Source organism: Crocodylus siamensis, chromosome 4 (genome assembly GCF_052110815.1).
Source record: "Crocodylus siamensis isolate JL-2025a chromosome 4, ASM5211081v1, whole genome shotgun sequence".
In the NCBI taxonomy this organism is placed as follows: domain Eukaryota; kingdom Metazoa; phylum Chordata; order Crocodylia; family Crocodylidae; genus Crocodylus; species Crocodylus siamensis.
In genome coordinates this window covers 122,265,372-122,293,102 of record NC_143398.1, presented here as the reverse complement: position 1 = coordinate 122,293,102, position 27,731 = coordinate 122,265,372, and the positions used below count along the sequence as shown (strand labels likewise).

Below are 27,731 nucleotides of genomic sequence, written 5' to 3'. Positions count from 1 at the left end.
TAAAGAATGAATGGCCCTTGAAAAGCAGTAACCCTTCTGGTGGTGCAGAGGCATCCTGTCCTGGGGGACAGGTTACAATGCCCTATTCTAACATTAAAAGACATAAGTTCAAATGAAATCAACCCACCATCTTTCATGAATGTTAAATTAATTAAACCTTAAGAAACTTGAAGCCAGGTGGCCTTCAACCTTTTGTCCTACAATAAACCAAAGGCAATATTTTCTGCATACCATTTATGCCTTGCTGTCCATTATTATTTGCATGTTATCAGCACTAACTAGCTAGAATTATCTGGACTACTTTCAGGTAAAAAGGAAACTAGATAACAATAGAAATAAATCATTCTAACATTCTCAGCACACACCAGTATAGTAAGTCTATCTACTTCGTGTTGAAGAAGTCTTCTCAATTTTCTACATTTTAGAATAACAGCTGGACTCTTTTATATAGGCAACTGTTGATTCTCTGGATCATGTTATACACGCAAGAGGTTTACAAAGCAGTAAGTTGCTTTCCATTTTATTTGTATAACATAAAAAAAGAAAAGCTTATGAAGCGGGGAGAGGATGGCTGCATTTCACCTGAAAAGAATTCAGCTATGATCCTAAAATATAGAAAACTGAGACTTGCTCAACACACAGCAGATTTTTCTTAGGACTGGTGTGTGCTAAGAATGTTAGAGTAACTTATTTCTATTTTTATCTAGTTTCCTTTTTTTACCTGAAAGTAGCCCAGACAGTTCTAGTTAATTATGTGCTAATAACATGCAGATAATAATGGAGAGTAAGACATAAATGGCATGACAAAATATTACTTTGGTTCACTGTAGGATATTTTTAATGTAAGAGTTTTCATATTGGATCAGACTACTAGTTTACCATGCCCAGTACTGTGTCTCTGAGTATATCTTCCCAACCAGGATATACTATCCATTCCTTTCATATTTTAATAGGGACCAGACATACTCCTGCTTTACATTTCTGCCTAGAGCTTCGAGACCCTTCTCATACATATTTTCATCCACTGCAAATAGGCAGGTATATTCCCAAAACCAAGTCCCTGTTTTAGAGTCAACTAAAGTGAGCCTTAGTCCTTCAGATTGACTTGTATATGGCTATTGCTTCATCCTATAAAAGTCTATACTGGATTCTCATTCTCCCGTAAGTGTCACTGTGTAGTCAATAACTCCATGTGGTAGAAAGTATGTTTGATGATTTTCTTTTTCAGAATTAAGGACTACAATGAGGACATGCCAGACAACGATCTTTTAGGTCTTGTGTCTATTGTCCTTATTCAAGCCAAACTCATGCTGAAACCAGTGGAACTTTTGCCTATGTGACAGGTTCCTATTGATTAGAGTGGGCTTTCAGTACAGCCTATAAAAGCAATGGCAGGGTATTTTTCATAACTGTCACTGATGCTTATAATTAGTTTATTATCATTTCCATTTGAAATCAGTTGCTTTCTGCTTTCCCATCAAAAACACTGATTTTGTTTTTTATTTTATTGTAGTGTTGCTCATGGGTACTGAGTTCTTGGCACGGATGCTTCTGTAAACTGTTTGACCATCCACAGCTGAAAGGCATTATATGCACTGTGAAGCATTCTTATTAACAATAACGATAGAGTAAAAAATTGAAATGTTCTCACATAGCAAAAGATGTATTTAAAGGCTTATGAAGTATTTGCAAACAAACATAAAAAATAGCCTACCAACTTTCACTATAGCCTCTTTAAAATGAATTGCCATTTTTACAGTAGGAGAAACAATCAACCCCCAAAGGTGGTATCTATTCTCATTGGCTTAGAGGAAATCTAAGAAGTTGTCAGTTGTGCTAGCCTCCCCACTCCCCCTGCCTGCTTGTCTTCCATATTCTGATGACTGTTTATGAGCTTAGCTGTCATTCTTTGCACCAGGGAAAGATAGATGGGACACACCAACCCCAACCTAAGTGACCTTTGGATGTGACAGGATTTTTAGGTCAGTCCTGCTAAATGGAAGCCTTGGTGTATCGAGGCTCGCCTCAGGGTGAAATTTCCAGTGAATTTATTATCTCCCAATGCCCTTTGGACTGCTTCCCACCATCAAACACCATGGCAGCACTCGGAACAGGAAGAAATACATTAACTGGAATCTGATCGTTTTAAAAGGTTACAGCTGCCCAAATATAATTTAATTTCATACTTGCCCTTTGAGGGTTTGGTGTATATTTTCATTTTATGACTGCAAATGATAAAGCTCTTAAGATTCCAGGCAATAAAAAGGGAAGGGGGGAGTAAAGTATTTTAAGGGTTAGAAGTCTATTCAGTTCATACTCCACAAGCAAAGTGACAAATTAGCTTTCAAAAAAAAAATCTAACATTTCTCTTTTTATTTATTTTTATCCATCCTTTCTTTCTATGCTTGATCATGCACAACAATACTTGCCATTTAAATCAGAATGGTAGCACCAAGTGCCACCTCAGGAGAGATATATCTGACTTACAAGTAGATACGTAGAAATGCCATATCAATATAGGGTCAGATTCAGGAAATCCTCTCTCTTCAGTATAGTACGTAAATATTAACTTGAAGTCACTGGGACTTAAACTCATGTTCAAAGTTAAGTACCTCCTTAAGGACTCTCTTAAATTGGACTTGAATTTCTTTTGGTTTCAAAATCTCCCTTCTTTGGAATTCCTTCTACCTCTTTGAAAACTTCTCACACACACAAAGCAAATCCATCTACTTATATCACACTATATGGTATGATAACAAGCTGTGTAACTAAAGCATAATACAGTATTCTAAGAAATTAGTAGGCATTCTTTCCTTTATAATCACTGAATCAAGGGGGAAAAAGAATCATACATTGAATCCTGAAACGATTCTGCAGATTCAAGCATAGCCAAATTCTGACTGGATCCTCAGAATTGCTGACTATTTACAACCCTTATGTTGTCGGCGGGAGTAGGTGTTCTCACATCACAGGATGAAATGTCTCCATTTTTGGAGCAATGGTGCCCTCTCTAAATGGCAAAAAGGGCTTTTGGATACTATAAAAAAGAAAACAGCTTTGGGAGGGAGGGGAACCAAAACAAAACAGACTTATGTCCAAATCTACCTAAAGGGATTTGGACCCTAACCTCTCGTGAAGAATTAATAGGATAGAAAATAAACAGGAAAGACTTGAAGCCATTTGTACTGTTACTTGTACATTGATCTGTGGGTAAAAGTCTAACTTGAAGAATACATGCTTTAAATGTATATGGCCAGGTGCCGGGCTCTGTGAGCAGGTGTGCTGGGGAAGGGATATCCCTCTCTCCCCTACAGAACACCTGTTAGGAGGCACACAATATCTCAGGGTTTTCTTCTTCAGTTGAATATGTGGGGAGAAGTCAACTTCCCCAGTGGCCTTCAAAATCCCAAATGAATTAGATTCACTTCCTTTGCACAAAAATTGGTGGTCCTTCATTTCTCTGGGAAAAGCAAGTGCTGCATTTCTAAAAAGGAGCAACAAAATCCACTCCACAGCAGTCATCAAAGGCATTCTTACTCCTTCTATGCTCCACAGATGGTCTTTATCAGCTGCTGATGTTGCAGTACACGACCACAGTTGTGATTACAAAACTAAGGAATAATACATAATGTGGCTAGGGGGCCTTGGTGTAGTACACTTTAAAAACAAAGTGAGTAATTGTTCAAACTGCAAGAAACTGAGTTGGAAGGTACACAGTTGATAATACATATAGCATAAGCTTGAATTAATATGAGACAGTATAATATCATTCTCCTATAATGTTAATAATCTGAGGATTATGGGTTGATGCAATAATGGACATGATGTGCTAATGGCTTCAAAGGTTTTTTGGGATTAATTACAAAAATATCCTAGTCACCTCTTTTCCCCCAAACATTTTCTATTTCTTATTTTGGCATCTTCTCCCTCCTTTGTTTTAGTGTTTTGTTTTGTTGTAGGTTATTTTTTAAATCTTGGTTAAAAGGTAAGGATTACCGCAACAGTAACTTGTTGACCACATCATGTTCTGCAGCACAAGAGCTAACCCTTCAAGTTTCCTGGTAGGATGTTGGGTCAGGTGTGTCGGCCCCTCCAGCAAAGGTACCAAAACATGTGGATGACAGACACTGGAGGCATAATTGACTCCTACTCAAGACTGGCTATGAAGCACAGATAGACTTATGGAGGGAAACTAATGTCTCATAAAAGCCATAAGGTGCACTTTTGAACTGGTGTTGAACATGCTAGATTTAGGAGTCAAACAGTGAGAAACACAGGTTTCATGAGTTGCTGTCATTCAGACTGATCCTTCCAAGTGCTGAATACTCGTTTAGAGGTATCAAAAGGGCATTAAATACCTTCTTCCACCTCCTCAAAGGCACTAAGCAATCCAGGCTGCTGACTCTGGGTATTGCATCATAAAAGTGGGCACATCTACATGTGCCCCTATGGCGCCATTGTTACCATGCTGTCACTTGGTACTTCCTTTTGGCTCATATTGCACTGTGCCGGCAGCACACAGTTACTTTTAGCTCCTACGACACTGTAGTGATTCACTATACGAAGGGAGCATGTTGCTACAGCGACATAGCTGCAGCATCATGGTTTGTGCCCTTCAACATTACATCACTGTAGCGTGTTGCTACGGTGATATAGCATCATGTGTAGATGTGCCCAATAAGTAGTACTACTACATGCTTAATCTTGGACACTAGCATATCCAGTACCTGGCATCCAGGCACAAAGGGTGCTTGTACATCAGCGTGGAGACTGCTCTGATGCACTGTAATTACAAAGCATTGAGCATGGTAATTACCATGTTACAGCCAGCTGCCACATCTCATGTATCAGTGTCCACATGCTTTAAAATGGCAGCAGGGGCACTTTAAATAAAGCTCATGGAATGAGCTTTAGTTCAAGCACCCCCACCACCATTTTGAAGTGTGAGGGGTTGCTTATACATAAGATGCTGCAGCTCTTAATTAGAGCAGCTTTCAGAGCTGCTCTAATTAAAGCACTGCCCCACCATGTGTAAAAGTGTCCAAAGAGCAGATATAAATTCAATACCTCAAAAGTTATTTCTGAAAATACTTCTGAATCTTCTATTTACATAAAAGCAGGTCAGAGCTGTCTTTGAAAACAAACTGAAGCTATCATACCAGCTACCATGACTGATATTACCTGTAGTATATGTTCAATGCATAAATGTCTAGTCTAAAGAAACCAGTAATTTCACAGCTTCAAACTGTGCCTTATGCTAGTTTAAGTCTGTAGCTGATGCTAAAATATTCTGACTGGAAATAGTTAGGCTTGAAAAGGAACCAGACATAGAAACACAGTATGATAATGGGATTTGAAGAACTTCTAATGGCCTGTGTTGTGCTTATTGTTGGATGCAATCTATACTGTTGGCCTCTCTTCTCCCATATACTTTTACTAAAATGCTTATGTCTCTGTTCCATGTTTAGTTCTTTGTTATCTGAAAACTACAGAGACAAAAGAAATACAGTAGAAGAGCAATCAGAGGAAGTCATACACCATTTTTAGAAAGATAAAGGTCATATCTATTTACCAATGCATACACATATACATAATATGGTTATACATATACATTATACAAAGCCATATACATAGGTCACTATATATGTTTCTTTTTATAAAATGAATGCTAGCTATTTTTCATCCATCACAAATTTAGCAACATGTTACAAGTATTTCTATCCATCCTAATATGTAAGATGAATAAAACGTTATGAATTAATTTGTGGACCTGAAATAAGAATGTAGATTTTCTATAGACACTTTCTTCTATTGTAGCTATTTGTTTTTTGTAATATTGTTCCAAACAAGCTCTAAATAGTATGCCTGACTTTCAGTTTTCCTATGTATTTTTCTGTGATGTGATCTTGATGATGGACCATAAATATACATTATTGACAAAGCTCAGTGTGAAGACAATGAATTCTTTGGATATCCAGAAAAATTCACTAGTCTTGTTCAAGCTTTCATGTTTTATGGGAAGCCTATAAACCTCAAGTTTATAGCCGTACAATGAATTCCCCACCAACCAGCCAAGCTCTACTCAGTGTGGTTTCACATTTCTAGTCCTATACCTCTGTCCTCACAAACAGTTTGCTCAGGACTATATAATCTTCTTTGCATAATTATATAATCATCTTTGCATCAACATCTCTCCAAAGAGCAAACATTATAATAGGAAAACCACTGACTTAATCCAACAAACCCCCACAAACATTATTTGAAATCTGTAAAGGGCATAATATACAAACCATACTTTTTGATTTTGTTTCCGAATTTTTTGATCTGGATCTTTCAGAAAAGAATCAATTTAAAAAGTGTGTAAGAAACCAAATCCTAATCACTAGAAAACGAAGTTGCTCAGAAATTTGGCATTATTAGAAATTTGTAAGTTGCTTTTTTTCATTTACCACCCTTTAACTTGGCCCATATAATTAGAGCAATTTTTTCCTTTATTACTGGGCCATTTTTTAGGTTTATGATTGAAGAATACATTAAAATGATATATTCTTTGGGCTCCAAAATCTTAGTTTTACTCCCTCTTCTGAATCGCTATTAAAGAGGACCTAAAGATTTCTTAAAGTGAAGCCAAAGTGATGCTACAATGTATAGACAATCAAGGTACAGAAAGAAATGTTTCCATATTTCTAATAATGACAAGGATTGATGGAAGAAATGTCACCTTTAGGATTCTTTCCGACTGTTCAGAAAAACTGGGCACTTTGGAATTTGTCTTATTACAGAATTTCACTTTAATAGCTGGTTTATCACATAACAGTTATCATTATTCCAAACCACAGGAATGATGCATCTTCATGCTATACCACACACAAAACAAAAAAGGTTTCATTTAATATGTAGATCTTCTCCTCTCAGTTGTCCTTTAATTTACTGTGGATAGTCTCCTAGAGGACATGATTTAAGTGAAGACTGTCACATTCCTACCTGCAAGCAAACTCTTCCGCTAGTTGCTCGAACTACTTATGATGTCAGCCACTTGAGCAATACTCATTTAAAATTAATGCCTTATAAATAATCAAGGAGTAATCTGCTTCGGTCTGTCAGGCTAACCCCCAAAATAAAAAGTGTAACATTTTTTCAAGAGAAAAGATATTAAGGATGACCTGACCTCTCAAGTATGCTTGCCAGGCAGTTATCTACTCTTGCCTGAATGACCTATTTTTCCATGCTTACACCATAGAAAAGTTCAAAGGAAGTGGCTATGCAGAGGTTCCCAGCAAAACTATGTCAAGCCTTTTGATGCCCTCACTCCATTATTTAATGAGATAATGAGACTGCGTTTGTCAATCCATAAGGGACTGGGTCACTTTTATGATGTGCCTTATAAAGTATACTGGACAGATTGACTCAAAATTTTCAAGTGTGTGTGTATGCATGTATGTATTCATAGTACAACACAGTCACATGAACATATCTAAAGTAGGTTTACGTGACTGTGTGCGATTTTTAGCACATGCACCTCTGATTAATTACACCAGGTGGGGGTTTCTAAAATACTGCCACATTTGAGATCACCTACCACTTAGAACACCCACAGTCTGACTTTTAAAGGTACTCAACACCTAAATCACCCAATAACTTTTTTCAGGTCTCAGTGGACTCAATTCTTCTACTGCTAGAAGCGAACATGTGTTTAAGTTATACCTGCTGCAAGCATGTTGCCTTCAGTATTAACTCTACTACTCAGAATTGTTTAAGGTCAGTAGAGTGTATAAAGTTACAGAAATGTCTGAGGTCCTATTTTCTAGCTTGAGAGAATCAAGAGGGAAAGAAAAAGAGCAAGATGTAGAAGGAAAAGGTCAGAGAAAGGAAGAGCAAAGGGAGCTGTCACAAAAGAAGGAAAGGAAAGGAAAGGAAAGGAAAGGAAAGGAAAGGTGCTTGTGCAAAGCAAGAGACACAGAAATAGGCTTGTGTGTACTGAGGCTTATGTATGTAATGGGACAACACAATGAAGCTCAAACTGGCAAATATGAAAATAGCATGAAAAAAAGACATTGCTTATGCTATTTCCATTGTCCAAATGTCAAACACCTTCTGGGAATGCTAGGGGTGGTAATAGCTGTGTAAGCATCTCTTTAATAGGTTCTTCCAAAAGGGGATTTCTTGAAAACTGCTGGGGTCTGACTCTAGCCCATATGGGCTCAGAAACGTCAGAGAAAATGCTGGCTGCACTTTTTCCAGAGCTATTTGCATATGTTCTTTAGTATGCAGAATGGCTCTGTATGTAATTGAATTGTTGTTTTTGCCTCTATTAATACATATGCAAATGAGTCACTACTGCAGCTGTGCTGTATTAATCATATGTGTGCTTCTGTCTGTCTGCCCTGCAGGCTCAGGGTCGGAGGGAGGGGGAAGAGGGAATTCAGGCTCTTTAACCTACAAGAAAACTCACTCATGCAGACAGAGGTCTGTGAGCAAACAGCAGGCCCAAGTGACAACTAAAATGAAGATAGGCTGGTCATTTTTCAGTCCATACAGATACAAAAGGTATCTGAAAAGTTTGGCACAATGGACCGTTACTCTAGATAGAATGAATATGCTACCACAGTTCATTCTTTCCTCAAGGGAAGAAATAAAGTTATAACTTGACAAGCCACAAAATATCCATCCTGTTGGCTTGCCCAGTATATTTACTGCCACATGTATATATCTGTTCAGAAAATGCACTTGGTATTCTGGGAAATTTGAAGCATTATCTAGGTCCTACCATAATTATCAACCTCTTCCAGAGAATGGCAGGAGGCAGAGAGAATCATATCTGCTTTGAAAAATTTCCTGGGATTACCAGTAAAACTTGAAATCAAAAGAAAGCAAGGGTTACTTAGATGCCAACTGCAAAGCTTATGTATCCACCATGAAAAAGATTTTTGAGTTGATACATTTTGAGGTTCATTTTTTCATGCAAATTATCACAGTCTCTTTCTCAGCAGGTACCCTAAGAGTGAGGACTATTTACATTCCAATGCTGTAAGATCTGCTTGTGGGATAATTCTGAGATATTTTTCATTCAGAAACATATGGCTTGTTGAAAGCTACAGTTGGCAACCAATGCAAAATCTTGCATATATGCTTTAATGAAAACATTTTTTAAATTGCTACTAAGAGCAAATTATTTTAAAATATATACACATATCAAAAGGAAGCAAATACTTGCTGGCATGAGAGCTGCTCACAGAACTAGACTTCCACTTGACGTAGATGGGGGGAGTCTATTTAGATCAATGAAACTGTGCCCACTTGCTCCAGCTGTACAACTGGACCTTGATCTCTAGTAATCTCCTTTAAAATGGTCATTTTGGCTACCCCATGTGTAGAACAGGTGGTGGGTATCCTGTAGCCAATACACTTTTAAAATTAGAAATTAATGGGTGGCAGGAGCGGGGAGTATAGAAGCTGCATTAATATACCTTTAAAGCCTACTTAATGGGGCATCCATTCAACAAAAATATAAACATATTATGCCGTATTATTATTCTTATCAGCATTTGTGATGGTTATCAAAAACATGGCTATTAATATACATGAATATAGTCAACTGATGGTAGATGGACAACTGCCATCTTTTGGTTATGCTAATGAGAAGTGTTTCAGTAAATGTACTAAGCTGTTTTTCCAGATGCATGTGCTCACGGTGGAGACCTAATTCTACTTTTTATGCTTAAGTAGATTGCACCAGTTTTATAATATTGTAATTAAACTGGGCATTAATGATTAATTCCACCACAAATTAAGCAAGAATCCTATTAATGAGTCTAGGTAAAGTAGAAAAGCAAACATTGAAGAAAATGTTAGCTCTAAACACTGAAAAGATGAGGCTTAGATGGTATTTAAGTTATATACTGCCCAGTGCTAAGAAATCAAAATCAACAATCTTCTTGTTCTCAAAATGTTGTGGATAATATCCTAGGCAAGTTATATGGATTCTACAATAAATTGATTATGGATAAAGTATTGTCACCTCTTGGCTACATTTCATGAAAACAATAACAGGCCACAAGGTTTGTTTTCTTGCCCATCAGAAATGATTCAAAGGTATTTGTAGTCCTGTTAGGTGCCCTCCATGGTATCAAAAGGCTTACTATTTCCATTCAGATAAGTTATTACCTTAGGTAGCCAGTTTATCATAGGCTGTTAGGTACTATCAGCAGACTAGAAGGCAATTGTTTAGTTTGGTCAAAAAAAGAATGTACCTATAGGCAACTGTAAGAAACTTGGGAAAGAAAAAGTAATGTTGAAAACTGGCAAAATGTTTCCAATAGTGAGAGAGAAAATTGTGGATGAGCCTTCCAAGGATAGTGGTTAAGTCCCAGCACCAGAGGTGTTTCACATTAAACCACACAAAGATTCATTTTAGGCTAAGTACAGAGTCAAAAAGCCTGAGGTTGAATCAATTCAATTTTCACAGGTTAATCTAAATTGCATAGATTGAACCAATAAGCAAGTGAACAGACATTTACTTTTGATTCCAGAAATGCAGTCACATGCTAGCAGTGGACCAGGCCAGAAGCTGGAGGGCACTAGAGCATGCCTCCTTGCTCAGTTGGAGCAGACAGCTTGAGCCAAGGTTAGCCTGCCCACCCTGAAAGGGGGTTTCCAAAGGAGGTGCAGAGCATCCTGGGATGCTGCAGGACTGTGAGTTAACTTGAGTCTTATGGGGATCTGGGACAGAAGTTCAATAAACTGATTTAATCTAAATCAGTTAAGTCTGATACTACATCCATCTTGGTATATCTTAAACCAGTTTGGGCCATTTTGAAAGTGGTTTATGTGCACTGAACTTCTGTAGTGTTACAGATTTGAACTGGTTTCTGATTACCTATACTGGCTTATGTGTAATTTCTGGCTGCCTATACATATGCTCGGGGGTGAGGGTAACAAGCATTTTAATTAGAGTGGTTCCCAGACAGTGATCTAATTAAATCGACTCACCATTATGTGTATTAAGTCCCCATGCATTTCAAAATAGCTGTGAGATGCTTTATCTAAAGCTCATTAAACAAGGTTTACCTAAAGCGATCCTGTGGCTATTTTGTAATGCATGGGGTCTTAATACATGTGAGGGTGAGGCAACACTGGAGCTTTCCAATTAGAATGTGGAGCAGACTCAATTAATCTAATTAGAATGTGAATGAGCATATTTATAGGCACCCTCTGTCCCCAGCCTTAGAGACAGATCCTCTACCGGTAATTAGAGGGAGAAACTGAATGGCTGATAGGTCTTCCTCATTCTCTAACTTCTTTGATGCTATGAATTCCAAAATGAGACTACTTCAGATAAAGCCAGCAAAGTTGTCCTTCACATTCACTTGAATTCCTTGGGAATTACATATTTACAATACACATGGGATAGTAGGAACAGGCTAACATTTTATTACATTTATTAAGGAGAAATACTGGTTAGACAGGTTTAACTTCTTTTTTTTGTTACTGGAAGTATAATCAACATCTAGCCAGTATTTATATGAACTTGGATATCTACATCCAGATTTTACAACAAACAATCCTTAAAAAGCTCAATTCAGAAAAATAATAGTTTGGAGACCCATGTCATAGTCAGATTTTCAAAAGTGCTCAAATACGTTCACTTCCTTTGAAAATCTAAATGCGACCCATACTATTCTGATAATGTTATCAAGATTACAGGTATTAAATATTTTGAAGTTCAAACACTAGCATGGATCTTCCCACACCACTGCAAAGAATAGGATTACATTAAGAATGAAAATTGGACCCAAACACTCAGGAATCAATAAGAGCATTTCTTCAACAGCATACAGGGAGGGGCAAAACATGCACAAAAAGAATATGCAACTTTATTTTAATATGAACTTCTCAAGTGATTGGCCTTTAAAGATGGAGAACAATAGTCATAATACTTTCGCACTGAATTTTTTAGCATAAGTTTCCATTTATTTGTGTATTAACAGGTTCAAATTAACACAATCAAAAAAGCATGTAATCTTTTGTCATGCTATGATGATGAAAAAACAAAGTTTGAATGTGAATACTTTAAGCTATTGATTGTATTTTTCCCCAACAGCAGATGTTTGCAGGGAGTATGTATTACATCAGACTGTCATATTGTTTTGAAAAGACACAAAATGCACATACAGTAACAGTATACAGGCAGCTGTCATTATGCATTCGGCATCACTTTTCAATATAGTTAACTACTTGTGTATACAGCACTTGTATTACTGCCAATTAATCAGTCATTGTCATAATCTCATGATCAGACAACCAAGATGGGGTATAGATTGTCCTCTTTGGATCTAGCTATCAAGGCAGTTGCTTTGTGTTGTTTAATAAATACTCAGGAGTCAGGTTGTGTCAGAAAAGAAAGTAAGAAAAGTCATCTCAGACAGAATCTGTTCAGGCTCTGAGAAACATCCAATTCACACTAAGTATACCCAAATGCTTAACAATGATTTTAGAATAATCGTGCCCATATCATTTAATTTTTACTTATCTCCATCATAAGCACATGATATTTAACTTAATAGGCTTAACTATCCATCTGCAAAGTGAGAGAACTTAAATCCCACCGCTTCTAGTCCATATGTGAAAAAATAGGGGTAGGCAATTATTTGGGTCGGAGGGCCACTTAGGGAGTTTTGGTGAGCACACCAGGTCTGTACCTCCCACCCCCAAACACAACAGCTCACCAACACATCCTAAATGACTCTGTCTTGTACATGGCTGGGCAGATGGGATGGGGCCACAGGCAGGCAGGTAGTGGCATCTGGGAGCAGAGGAGCAGGACCAGAGCTGGGATTAGGATCTTGGGGCCATGAGTCAGGCTGGGGACCGGGCAGAGTTGTAATCGTCTCCCTGCATGCCCCTGCAACAGATACCAGCTCCACAGGTGGAGAATAGATTGTGGCTCTGCCCCAGATCACCACCCCATGATCCTGAGGTGTCTATGGAAACTGGCTGTGATCCACGTGGACAGATGGGTGGGATGGGGCCACGAGCAGGCAGGGAGCAGTGTCTGGGAGCATGATGGGTGGGTGGGACTGGGATTGTAGGGCAGTGTCAGCACAGCATTAGGGCCCAGGTCAGAGCCTCAATTTGCTTCCTGCATACCCCTGCCCACAGAACCAGTGCCCTCTCAGGGGCATGTGGGGAGCAGATTGTGGCTCTGCTCAGGCCTCAGCCCCATGCTGTCACTGCCCAAGGGCCTTGGCCCTAGTCCTACCTACTTGGTCCTACTTCCAGATGCTGCTCCCAACCCACCTACAGCCCCAATCCATTTGCTTGGCTGTGAGACCCTGGGATCATGGGGCAGTAACAGCATGGAGCTAGGGCCCAAGCAGTGGGGCTAGGCCTGGCAGCAGGGATGAAGAGTGGCAGTGGCAGCTAGAAGAAACCACCACTTCTGGGAAGCGAATCCAGCTGCTATTCTGACCCAACATTACCGTGTGCCCAGGGGTAGTGGGATTAGCCACATGCACTGTAGCCTGGGCTGCTCCCTGTGCCTAGGCCAGGTAGGGCTCAGGGACCTGTTGTGGGCCATAAAAAAATCCCTTGGTGGGCTGGATCTGGCTTGCAGGCTGTATTTTGCCCACCTTGTGAAAGAACCATCTTCAAATGAACTCTATACACTAATTATACAATAACTCAGACCTTTCAAGTCACCAGCTTTATTTAATCAACTTTAGATGCCAGGTCAAGATCAAGTACCTACAAGCTATATATTAAAGGCCAAAATAACCTTCAGTCTATCTAGCTCTTCTTCATCTGAAATGGAACACCACTCATCTTCAATGATTAGTACCCCTGTTCTCTGTTAAACACTTCACTGTGATTAGCCCAGGTAGATCTTAGTACTTAAATACATATGAAGATTTGAACCCAAGTAACTGAATATGGCAAAAATCACTCCCTACCATAAATATGCTTTATTAGAAAGAAGCCATGCTTTCTAATGAAACATTTCACACTGACAATTGCCTTTTAAAGAGAAGTTAGTGAGAGTGAAAGATGCTGAATTAACAGACCTGAATTCTCATCTCCACAGAAGAGACACAAATGGTATTAATTTAATCTTCTTCAGCAAGGCCACAGCAATCTACTTCCTCTCAGATTTCTACCAATGTGAAGGCTCCATGTGAAGGTTGTTTTAGTTTCCATGCTTCTACATGTTTTAGTCTCATTAACCTTTCCTCTGAAACTGCCAGCAAAGCTAACCAAATAATGCTAACTAGTTAACTTCAAAGTACTGACCTTCCAGGGTTATGTTAGCAAGGGGCTTTCAAAACAAAAGCTATGGGCTAGATCCAATTCCACCTACTAGGCATCTAAGTGGTACTTATTATCTACCGATATAGACAAAAGTCTGCTGCTTGGGAGCATACATCAGCTGTTATGCAGCTACAGCTGTTACATCTGCATGATCCTGTAGTGATACAAGTAAGAAAAATCATCCTAACCTTGAATCTGAATAAGACAGGGTTAAAAGTTGAAGGTTTTGCAACACTTCTAGAACTATAGAACAATGAAAATGTAACAGTTGCACCCCAACAGCTCATATAGTTATCCTCTGTATCCTGTGATATTGCTACAATTGTTATGTCTGCCTATATCCTAAGTGTCATCCTATTCCACTCTGCTCAAGTCCATGAAAACTGTTAACTCAGCCGGAGTAGGTCTTTCTCCTCCTTGCTTCATTCAGTGATTTAGCATGTAAACAGGTGTTGCCTTTGTGCCACCAGAAACATTTTTATGGTGGCACAAAGGCCAAGCAAACAGATGTCCATACTTCTTGTCGTGCCACAAATGCCCACAATTTATAGCCATGACTTAGGTGGCATGAATTTGTGCTGTTATTTTGTGGCAGACATCTGTTTGTTTCAAGGCAGGAGAGCACACACACTCCTGAGCTGCCTGTAGTCTCCAGCTGCCCTGGGAATCCCCTGTATGCCCCTGAAGCCCCAGGAATGTCTGCCTGGGTTCCCCCATTTGGGATTTTTTGGGCATGTGCTTCTACAAATAGAAAGACCCTGAGTTTCCCTGCTTGCAAAGATAAATGCTCATCAGCAAACAGGGACACCCAGGATTCCCCAGACATTCCTCTACTAGCAGAGGGGCATCCTGCGTGTTTTCGTACAAGATTGGGTTGTGGCCACTCCCAGGAGTGGCAGAGTCCCGACCCTGCAGGAAGGGCCATGCCTGAGGGGTGGCAAATAAGGGCAACTGCCCCAGGCCCTGCACTTTGGGGGCCCCCGTGGACAGTGCTGTACAGGTCCTGCCATGGGCATGCACCGCTGCTGCAGGTTCTGCTGCTGCTGAGCACTGCGGGTTCCAGCCATTTGCTGCCCCCTCAGCCCCCAGCTACACCATCTCCAGTTGCTCACCACCCCGTCTTCCCCCAGCTCCACCAGCTCTGGCCACTCACCACCCTTCCCCTTGCCCCCGGGCCCTGCACAAGCTGATATGCCCTGGGCCCCGCACACCCCTAAGGATGGCTCTGCCTGCAAGATAACAGGTGATGTCTATTTCACCCAATGAGGTGGATCAGCTGTGTTCGGACACATCCTGGCACAACTCAACTCATCTGCTTCATTTGGCAATGTCTTTTTATAACCTTAGACGTAAGGCTAAGATTTAAGTGTGTAACAAAACTAGACTCATTAACAGTATCTCAGGGACTCAAACAGAGTGGAATGGGCCTGCCTTTAAACTCAGACACCTAGGTGTCACTTAGACTGCAAACAGATATTCAATTTTGTTCCACTGTATAAATTGTTATGGCACCAAAAAACAAGTGAACAGATGTCATAGCCCTTTGTTGAGCCACAAACATTTAACTTCTGTGGCACCAACAAAGACAGTAACAATTTGTGCCATCTTTTTGCAGCTCACATCTGTTCACCAGGGGTAGGAGACTGTGGGTTGCCAATGACAACTTGCACTCTTGCTGCCCCAGGCAGACACATCCCTCACCTCAGGGGCCCAATCCTGGGAGAAAATGGTCCTGGGTGCCTCACCCCAACTTGGAGCATGTGCCTGCAAGCGGGAAAACCCACACTTGCAGACATGCCCCCCACCCCAACCTCCCATGTCAGGCATGGAGGACTCTCCCAGGAAAGGATCACCCTGGAATATGTCTGCAAAGCACAGAGAAGGGAATTCCCCTAGAGATTCCCAACTCCGTTTGCACATGGTGCTCCAGTCTGGAGACAGCAACAAGGAAAGTGCACTGAGTGCCAGAGAGTGCATCCAACAAGCTGCCACCCCTGAATCAGGGGCTACGTGCAAGTGGAAAGGGGAGTTCCTCCCCTGTGTTGCAGACCACCACTGGGGGAATCATTCTCCCAACATACATCTGTAAGTGCTGGATGCTTTACCCCACTCCTGCTTGCACACCAAGGCAGGGGAATCATTGTTCCGATGTGCCTGTACGTGCAGAGAGGGGAACTCCCCTTGCATATGGCCACAGACCTAGGGGCAGCCTGACTGCAAAGCACTAGCATGATAAGTGCAGTGACACCCCTTAAACCCCAGGAGGGGCAGAGGACTGACATTGGGGAATGACAACCCATCAATATCTGTTAGATGTCCATGAAGTAGATCAGAATATTTGTTTCCAGCTTGAGATACCCAATAGGTGGAATATAATCTGGCCTATGATTTCACTGAGAAAAAAGTTGTTTTTTTGTTTTCTGTATTTTTATCATAGGAAAATTAACACATGTTGACTATTCTTCTCTACAGAGTGCAGCAAAGTCACTTCAATTTACCTGCAAGGTAAATTTGGTAGGGTCATCTAAAGTGGGATATAGCTACTTCATGGTATGTAGTACAGGTACCTTAATTCCACTACTAGTGCTCTTTATCCACTTAGGTTTTCATAATGGGATAACCATTGCATGTTTATCATCCCACTAGAAGAACAAAACAAAATGATGCCTTTGTGTCCATGAAAATAAAGCTAACAAGTGTATCAGACCCTGACTACAAGTGACAAAATCTCTTGCTATTTCTTGCCATGAAACTGCGTCACTTTTTGACCTCCATAGAAAAAGACATGGCTGTTAGCACACAAAAGGGCACTCCGCACACAAATGTGCACTGACAGATGTTAATGAAGGTGCTCCACTTCACAGCACCTTCATCTGAACCCTCATATAATGAGGATTTAGATTGTTATGCAATCAGGCACTTTTAAAGCACTCTGTAGCTGTGAACTTCTGTGAGGGCATAACTATAGAGTGCTTTCAAGGGGCTGATCATGCAACAAATGTAACTTCTGTCTGCACCCACAATCTGAAGGAGTAAGTAATAGGAAAAAAGTGGAGAGACTGGGTGAAGAGAAGTTTGACTCAGGATCATGGGACATCCTGGGTGTTTTCAGTGAAAAATTGTTGTTACATACTTTGTAGATAAATTTCCAAAGTAAGAGAAAATACCTCTCCAAAATGATGTCCCAGAGTTTAACTGCTACACATTCACTTATGCAGCATAGAACTGGTTTCAGACCAGCAATATATTTCACATAGGTTATCCAAGAGTCACTCTTCTTTGATGTACGCTGGACTTTATCTAGTTCTTGAGGGCTATAACACTCTTTAATCCAGTACCTAAACTCTGAGCTACTGAGTCCCAATAAGTGAGAATGTCAAAACAATGTGTCAGATGTTTCTCAGTCTGATTCAGCTCCTCTGGCATTAAAGTTAGATACCCATTTTGGATTCAGCATCAAAATAGATGCTTAAAATGGTAACAGAAGCCAGGTTCCTGATGCTGCTAAGTGAATCAGTGTTCAAAATGAAGCAGTATTTCTAATTTTTTTCATAATATACTCATGGCTTTAGAGATATTAAACTTGGGATTTTTATGGGACCTGTGAAAATTAGTGATTCAATTTTTCATCCATTGACTGACTACCAACTCCTGCTTCAGTCCCAGCCAGAATCACAGCTGAACAAGACAACATATATAAACTTGCTCAATCTTTTTTTTTCCCTTCATGTTCACCAGCACAGACACATGAGACCTACAGTACTTTCCACATTTTCTATGGTGAAATGGTCATTCCCATCCTACCTTCAACTCAGATAACTTTGGTTCAGCATCTGTCAAACTACAAGCCAACACTAGTCCTGAAATGGAAGACAAGGCCTTACCAGCTCCTTTTATGACTTGCTTATATCAGAACAATTCTGAGCAAGTGCTGAAAGAGATCTTGGGGTGTGTGTAGATGAAATGGGGGCCCTAAATCAAAGTGGTAGGTTTTAAAAAACACCACTTCAATTTAGGGCTGATTAAACCCCCATGTCGTGCACATACCCTGCTGACTTACCTACCTCTCTGGTGGGGTGGGGGGAGGAGGTAAGCTGCTAGCAAAGTGGAGTGGTCCCTGGGTTGCTGTGGGGGGCCAGTGTTTCTCTCTGTGGCAGCAGTGGCTCCCCGCTCCAGGTGACACCCACCCACAGGCACCCAGCTTGAGCGGTCCTGGGGGGCACTGCAGCCATAGAGGGAAGAATTGGGCCCCCACACAAGTTCATGCAGGCAGGCAGGCAGGCTCTGGTTTGTGGGGGGAAGATCAGTCGCTTTTCTTGGGCGGAGCCTGCTTTCCCAGACTGCTTCCAGGCTGCCAGCAGCGCTTCCTGCAGAGCCGTGGAGCTACACGGAGCCCAGTACTTCACTCCACAGCTGTAAGGACAGCAAACTAAAACTCCTTCAAGGAGCTTTTATAGCCCTGTGGCACTTAAACTACCCATGTTATTTGTAGCTCATAGAATCAGAAACTAACACACAGTGTAGCTTTTCATATAAGGGCACAATAGGAATGAATGTATTAACCTCTGTGGTGCATAGAATGTGTCAGCTTACACACTGGCAGCTATTTCCGTAAAACTCAACTGACTAACTCCATAAAAAGCCCTATCAGAATTGTCTCCCATCTTTTCCTGTGCTAGCTGAACCAAAAGGATTAACCTAGTGTAATTTAAAAATGTAGCAGTGTGCACATAGTTTTGAAAATGTTCAGCTCTTCTAAGCAAGTACTGAATATCCCACATGGCCTGACAAATGGTAATGAATAGAGAGGTACATACTCAGTGGTGAATCTGGTTTTACAAAAGAATAAACAGTCAGGTTTTTGAAGAGCTATAAATGATTTGGATCTGGATCCCATTTATCCAAAAACATTTTCCAGGCCCATTTCTAGCAGTGAACTACATATGCCAAAACACAAAATTCCAACTCCAGCTATCACACTTCTTAAAATTCAGTGGGCTTAAATCTGGTCATTTTGATTTGGAAAAGATCTGCAAAAATCTGATTCAGATCCTTGATCAGCTATTCATTATCTCTAGTCCCAGTCTGGGTCCTGGAATAGCTGTTTAGTATGGCTCAAACAAGATTCTATAATATTTTTATAACACAGTTTTGTAATGCCATAGTGTTAAATTAGTAAAAGTATTAATTACTTGCATTACAGCAGCACCTACACTATGCTGAGTAACTTAAAACTATGTAGGGGGTGCAGTTAGTGCCCTGAAGAGCTTATATCTTAGAAAGACATAACTGTGGTAAGTGATCTTTAAGCAGTTTAAAAGTGTTTATCAGGGCAGGCCTTTTCTGTCTGCGAATAGTTACTGTTGACGCATACGCAGTTTCTAGGACACTGTAATGTAAAATAAAAGCAAGTTTGTTTTTTTCCTATTAAGAGTTAAAAGCACAAATCTAAAAATCAAAATTAACATAGATGTAAAAAATATATATGTTCCTACTGGTAATGGAAAACCTGAGATGGCTTGCACTTATTTTAGCTTCAGACGCTAATTTTAAATGAAAAGAATGCACCAAAAACATTGCGTTTCATTGTGTTCTAATGGAATAGAAAACTGTTTTCCATATTTACTTAACCTTTGCCTCTTCTGCATTGTTTCCAGACTTACCTGCAGTTGAAGTGGGCCTAAGCCTGGTGTTGCTGCGGCAGCAGCTGCCATGGTAGTTGGGATCAGCTGAACAGGGTAAGGGTCACCTAAGTAAGAGAATAATAGAGGCGTCAGCACCTTTTATCTACTCTCCACCTGCAAATTAAAGTCCTGCATTCACTCTTTCCAAAAGCCTTCTTTTGTGTGCCTTGCTGAGGCCTAATGAAAAGCTCTATTGTGCAGCCTTTTACTAACACTCTTTTCACAATTCTGGCTGAGAGAGGAATGTGAATAAAAGGCACAAGCAATTAAGGCGGAAACCTCATCCTTTTTCATGATGTATTTAGGGAAATGGAAAGAAGTGCACATTGATCAGAGGGCTATACTTCAAAAAAGAGAATGAAAAAAGAGAGAGAGGGAGAAGAAAAGGAAAACAGTACAACCTTGATAAGATCACAGCGTTAGAAGAGGACAAATTTACAGGCTTGTCCAGAATATGAAGTTAACCAAACTGAGATCATTGTTAGTAAACTGAACCTCATGTAGATCAAATATTAGGATTTATGTGAACAAGAACTGACACTCTCTTGAATGCTACATCTCCTCTTTGGTGAAGGCAATCTTATTTTACGGAGTCAGGCCTGGATCCTGCAAAAGGGATAAGTGTATGAAGTCAAGGGTGAAGTCAAAGAGATTAGATAAAAAGGTCAGAAGCTTTGCTGCTTAGTAAAACTGAGATAGCTTAAGGCCAGAAACTGCATTGTGCTAGGCAGTTCACTCTAAACAGGAGTAAAATAACAGTTCTAAAGATTGGATATACTTTTCATGGAAAATGTTCATTTGCTATCTGTGATGGCAAAAGTCAATAAGGAGAGACATGTTTCATTCTGAAAAGGAAATAGACATTTCTGATTTGTCCTTAAATATCTGTCTGTTAAACAGACTCTTATTTGTCCTCCTACTAATCAAACCAAGAGGAAGGTGGATTATATTCTGTCTCCAATCGACAAAATGTTTGTCCAGATGACAAAATGACCCTTTCCACTCAATGAATAAAGATCATCAGATCAATGATCTGCTAACATGTATGATTAGTGCAGCATAGATTGAGCCATTTGAAATAAGATTAGGGCAGATGAGGAAAGATGCTACCTGAGGCTGCAATACCTTTGTTTCAACAAGCATGCTGAAGTTTCCCTATAACATTGGTTGAACAAACTGGGGGGGGGCAATTAAAAGGACCTTGCAGAACATTAGATATCATCATTATAAAGTATTAGAAAATAACATTTTGTGATGACAAAATCAAAAACTCCAGAAAAAGATGAACAGGGGAAAAAATACTCCAGGTTTTTTTTAAATATTATAAGCAGGACATGTGGTAAAATTTAGATATATGCTTTCAGGAAAGCAACTAATGTTTAAATTATCCTTCAGCAATGCTCTCTTCTTGTATAGAATTTTTCATGCAAGGATCTCAGCATCTTGTAAACATTAAATCTTGCAGCTCCCCTGTACGATGAATCAGTATTAGTAAACCTATTCACGGATAGGCAAAGTGGAGCCCATAAAAATAATAAAATAATAAATAAAAATAATGCCAGCATTTAGCAAACAACTAAGCAATGCTTTACATTAAGGAACTTACATGGATGTTGAATGTTGAAAATATACGTACGGGCTTTGCTGAATTAAGCTAAAATTACTCTCCAAGGACACAGAGCCCAGTAATCTTAAAGCTAAGACCATGAACCAAGAATCTTCTCATAGGACCTGCCCTCCTGCCCCCTGATCATGCGAGTGACCCTCCTCTGGACCCTCTCCATGTTGTCCACATCTCTCCTGAAGTGCAGTGCCCAGAACTGGACGCAGTACTGCAACTGCGGCCTGACCAGTGTTGCATAGAGGGGGAGGATCACCTCCTTGGACCTGCTCGTGATACATCTGTGGATGCATGACAAGGTACGGTTGGCCTTCCTGACTGCCTCCCCACACTGGCGGCCCATGTTCATTTTGGAATCAATAGTGATTCCAAGATCCTTTTCTGCCTCTGTGCTGATGAGAAGGGAGTTCCCCAGCCTGTAGGTATGATGCTGGTTCTTCCTAGTTGTAGCTTGTCCTTCTCTTCTAGCGTGCTCACTTCTCCCCACATCTTAGGGTCTAGATGCCTAACTTCATGCATCATGGTGCCTAACTTCCCACATCAGCCTCTAGTCCACTTTTTTTAGGAAAAAAAATGCTTTCTGTTCTGGTTTGATTTTTAACCAGAATATGCTATTGTTTCACATTTTTCATAGTGCATTTGATTTAATTTAGGATTCTATTTCACATTTAATTTCGCTGATTGAAAAAAAGTTATTTCATGGTTGAAATTCTTGCAGAACTGTAAGCTGTGTAGAACCAAGATCTTCTCTGCTTCAGGTTCGTTATTTTTTTTCAGCTTTTTCAGTTCCCTCAAAGTATTTTTAAAGAACAAGAAACAGAAAACAATTCTTAAAAGCTTTTAAGGTCCCTCCATGAACTTTTTGGAAATCTTTTTTTCTTCTTTTTGCTACTTCAGTATTATTTTGGTCTATAATAGAATTAGGCTAAAAACAATTCATTCTTTTTATTGAGTGCAATTGGTCATGCCTCTGCTAGCCTTTGTTTCCCAAGATTACCTATCACTCTAAATCTGCTATGACTAGTCTACATAACTAACGCATAACTATATTAACCCTGCCCTGTCTGCCACTGAACCTACAGTGCAATTTTGTGGAAGTTTAAGTCATATACAGTAATGTTCAGAGAAATCAAGAGTTCTTCATGATCCTTTATACAAATACATGATAAAAGAAAGGTTATTTTCTGAAGTGCTTATGGTACCATTACACATTACATTTAGCATGTTATATTTAGATTGAAGTGAGTGCATCTACCTATGAAATTAAGGTGATGCAATAAACTCCAGAGCAGTTTGCACTGGAGTCAACTGCTTTTAGGTACAGTGTCTATACATGTGACCAGGACAGCAGCAATTTCAACTGGGGTGAGGCAAGCCCCCAGCTGGCTGGGCTGACCAGGTGCAAAAACCCGGTCATCATCTACACATGGGTTTTGGTGCAATATAGTACTTGGCCATAAGATAGTACTGTTCCTGACAGTACTGTCCTATGGCTGAGTTACTTAGTTTATTGTGGATGATCTCCACCCCATTGTGCTGAGGGAATTACTGAGGTCACTGCGGCACCCCTGGCACAGCTTTACAAACACTCATGGTGCTCTGGTGTGGTGCCAAAGGACTGGAAAAGGGCCAATGTGGTTACCATCTTCATAAAGGGGAGGAAGGAGGACCCAGAAAACTATAGGCCAGTTAGTCTTACCTTGATCCTGGGGAAGCTTTTTGAGAGAATTATTCTGGCACATGTCCACGAGGGGCCAGAGGGGAAGGTTATGCTTAGGGGCAACCAACACGGGTTCATTAGAGGCAAGTCCTGTCAGACCAACTTGGTGGCCTTCTAAAACCAGGTCACCAAATCCTTAGATGCAGAGGTAGCAGTGGACATAGTCTTCCTGGACTTTCGGAAGGCCTTCGACACTGTCTTTCACCCCATTCTCATTAAAAAACTGAGGGACTGTGATGTCGACACCTACACAGCCAAATGGGTTGCCAACTGGCTGGAGGGCTGTACCCAGAGAGTGGTAGTGGATGGGTCATTTTTGAACTGGAGGGATGTGGGGCTCGGTCCTCAGGCTGCACTGTTCAACATCTTCATTAGTGACTTGGACGAGGGGGTAAAAAGCACCCTGTTCAAATTTGCTGATGACACTAAGATGTGGGGGGATGTGGGCACATTAGAAGGAAGGAATAGACTACAATCAGACCTAGACAGGTTACAGGGGTGGGCAGACAAGAGTAGGATGGGATTCAACACTGACAAGTGCAAGGTGATGCACCTGGGGAGGAAGAACCAACACCATACATACAGGCTGGAGAACTCCCTTCACGCCGGTTCAGAGGCAGAAAATTATCTTGGAGTCATTATTGTGATGCCAAGATGAACATGGGCCGGCAGTGTGGGGTTGCAGTCAGGAAGGCCAACTGCACCTTGTCATGCATCCACCGATGCATCTCAAGCAGGTCCAAGAAGGTGATACTCCCCCTCTATGCGGCACTGGTCAGGCCGCAGCTGGAGAACTGTGTCCAGTTCTGGGCGCCGCACATCAAGAGGAATGTGGACAACATGGAGAGGGTCCAGAGAAGGGCCACTCACAAGATCGGGGGCAGCAGGGCAGGCCTTACGAGGAGCGGCTACAGGACCTGAACCTATTCAGCCTCCACAAAGAAGACTGAGGGGGGAACTAGTGGCCTGTTACAAACTAGTCAGAGGGGACCAGCAGGCACTGGGGGAGTCCCTGTTCCCCCGAGCACTACCAGGAATGACTAGAAATAACCGTCACAATCTGGCAGAGGGTGAATTCAGATTAGACATCAGGAGGCACTACTTCACTGTCAGGGCGGCTAGAATCTGGAACCAACTTCCAAGCAAAGTGGTGCTGGCTCCTACCCTGGGGGTCTTTAAGACAAGACTAGACAATCACCTTCTTGGGGTCGTTTAACCCCAGTACTCTCTCCTGCCATGGCAGGGGGTCAGACTTGATGATCTGCTCAGGTCCCTTCTGACCCTACTAACTATGAAACTAACATCAACACACGTGTAGACTGGGCACATCTACACATGCCCCTATTGTGCAGTAACAGCCTTTACTGTGCCATGCCAGTACCACACAGTTATTTTTAGCCCCATATCACCATAGCGACATGCTATATGGACAGAGTATGTCACTATGGTGATGTAGCTGCGGCATCATGGTCTGTGCCCACTGACACTGTGTTGCCATCGCATGTTGCTACAACAAACGTAGCATCACTTGTAGACACACTCACTCTGATGCTTTACTGCAGAGATAGTCAACTCTGCAGTAAAGCACACATAGATGCACCCAGTAAGCATTAATATGACCTTGAAAGTTTTTTGAGCAGTTCCATGCTAATACTTATTACAATCTAAATGCAAGCTAAGTAAAATTCCTGCTATGAGTGGGGAATGGGGGGTGCTGGTAATGTAAAAATGCCGGTTATCAGAGGGCACAGGGTTTCTGCCTGGATGCAGAGTGTGGGTGAGGGGAGATAGATAGTGGTGGCTGCATGTAGAGCAAGGGGCAGAGGGGTGATGGCAGCTGCACAAGGAGCGGCAACAGCAAAGCATAGTGGGTGGCAGCGGTGGCCATCACATGCAAGCTTCCCCCCCTGCCCCCCTGCATCCAGATGGTTACTAGAGTGTGCCAGTTAGTAAAATACCAGATTACAGGGATTTTACTGTACTTCCTCTGAAACTGGATCTGGTGTGATCCCAGGGCTGAGACTTAGGCCTTGCACAGACTTTCACTGTTCTTGCAGGGAAATTACAAATGCACAGATGTTCAGGCTTTTTCTCCCAGGGTGAAAATGGCCACTCCTGGAGAAAAACAACCTGGTAACAATTAGGATTAACCAATTTCTCCTGAGAGAGCAAAGTCTGTACATGGCTTCTCTCAGAAGAGAAATATGGTTCTCCAGCTTCTCTGCTCCCTCCCCAAGGAGACAGTGTATCACTCTCTGCACTCTGCTGCTCTCAAACACTCTCCCTTCACAATCTCCACATTGTGCTGCACAGCAAAACAGGATGACCATGGGCAGTCTGGGTCAGCCAATCAGCATTGCTGTGATCTGTTGCCAGGCAGACTCAGGAAGCCTGAAGCACATGGAGAGATGTGGGCACAGGGTCTCCATGGCTGCACAATAGAAGCTCTCCACTCTTCAGGGCCTCAGCATTTGAATGCCTATTGAAGCATCTCTGGGTAAGTTTCTCGACCAGGAGAAAAAACCTGGGAAAATTCTCCCAGGTCATTTGAATGTATATACATAGCTTGAAAATCAACTGATTTAGATTTTGTCTGAGCAGCTGTAGTTCGTATTTAGACAAAATCAGCTGATTTTCAGTCTCAGCTCTGAGATGACAACAGCACCACTGCAAAGCTCTGTTACAGCACAGCACAACACCATGTTCAACTTGAGGGGCGGGGGTGCGGAGGCAAGCTGGGATTGACACCAGCATGGAAAGGGAACTGGTCCCAACCACTGCACTGCACTGAAGTTTTGAACAAGTTCCTGTGCAGTGCATGGGCTTGAACTGCCTCCCATGCTGTGCCAGTTTCACTCTCAGACCCAGGCCTGCACTGAAGCTTTGAACCGACTCCAGTGCAGGGATGGGGAGGGAGGGAGAGCCCAACAAACATGTGGCTTTCCTTCCCACTATGCTACAATGGTACTTAGCATGTGCTTCATTGCTTGAATTCTCGGATGCTAGCATTGTAAGTGCAGTTAGCCTGTGGTAAGTGTAACATGTAGCAACACCCTACTAATTTAGCAGATAAAGCAAAGTATTGAAGGGGAAAACAGAGATGCAATTATTCTAATGATACCTTTACACACAATAGGAGATCAGGATACGTCTTCTGCCTCTTAAAACTGCACAGTAGTCTCTCTCTCTCAAGACTGCTCTTTGAGATGTCCTTAACATTTCCCCCAGACTAATACGTAGATTTTGTCTGAGCAGCTGTAGTTAGTATTTAATTCTGAGGAATGCATCTCTTAACCATTTCATAAATACTTCAATGAATGTCATTTTTCGTTATAAAAAGAGTTGTTGCAACATCTCCCAAGTGCTGGGAATTTTCTCAAATGTGGAAGAAGGTATTTGAAATAGCCTGTTACCAAGCCATTCAAGTTTGTACTATTTGAAACATATTAACACATTTTCAAATCAAATTATACTGTATCCAATCAACAAAATTCAATCATGACATACTCCTGTGTTACAATCTGGCAGGAATTCTTAGATACTAATCTCCTCAATGTTTCAAACAACTACAAAAACTGATGGATTATGTAAGACTCTTAAATTATAAACTATCAACTATAGCTATTGGATTTTTCCTATTAAGTAAGTAATAAAGTTAGGTTATTATTATTTCTATTTTTTAGAATGAATGGCATGCCAGAATCTGGAATGGGACAAGGGGTGGAATGCACATCACAAAAGCAAAAGCAGAAGTGATTTATTTGGTAAATTCTTCTTCTATAAAAATAGTTACTCCCATCCTCCCATAATTTAAGTATTGCTTAGATAAATAATATTATTCAGACATGACACTAAGAAGAGAGAGACAGACCACAAGAAAGAGCATGCAATGATGACAAGGCATGGGAGAGAGGTGAAAAGGGTTGAAGAGGTAATTGTGAGGTTGTAAAAGGTAGGGTGTTAAGCAGAGAATTGGCGGCTCAGTCTCGGAGGTCAATTGTAGGAATATCCCTCAAAAGATTACTTGAGTATCTTTGGTGGAGAAGAAAGTTAGGAGAAAGAAGATGTTAGTGGATGGAATATGGGACCTTAAGGTTACTTAGGAGATGAAGGAATTAGAGAAGAATGCTGCTGAGTTGGACAGGTTGGATTTGTGAGAGATGGAGAATGAGGTGTCTTTTGTGGGACACTAACACAAGCGAGGAATAGTGGAATTGTCTTTGGATGACCTGCAGACACTGGAGAAGATCATCTATCTTGAACAGACAAAAAATAATCATTGAAAGTTAGTTTGTGAATGCTGCCATCGCCAAAGCAGTGTACTGAGTGTTGATGAGAAAAGAGGTTAGAATTATGGGAGAATGGAGCTATTTGAGGGTATAAGAAAAAAAGGGACAAACTA

General features: G+C 41.0%; 1 protein-coding gene across 25 annotated transcripts in view; it reads right to left on the bottom strand.

Moving 5' to 3' along the window:
• Positions 1–27,731, bottom strand: part of SOX5 (SRY-box transcription factor 5) — a 914,829-nt gene that overhangs the window by 91,451 nt on the left and 795,647 nt on the right. For all 25 annotated transcript variants that reach the window (XM_090043598.1, XM_090043600.1, XM_090043606.1 and 22 more), the window contains one exon: positions 19,968–20,053. In XM_090043598.1, coding sequence (XP_089899724.1) covers positions 19,968–20,053 — 86 coding nt within the window. The remainder of the gene's footprint in view (positions 1–19,967; positions 20,054–27,731) is intronic.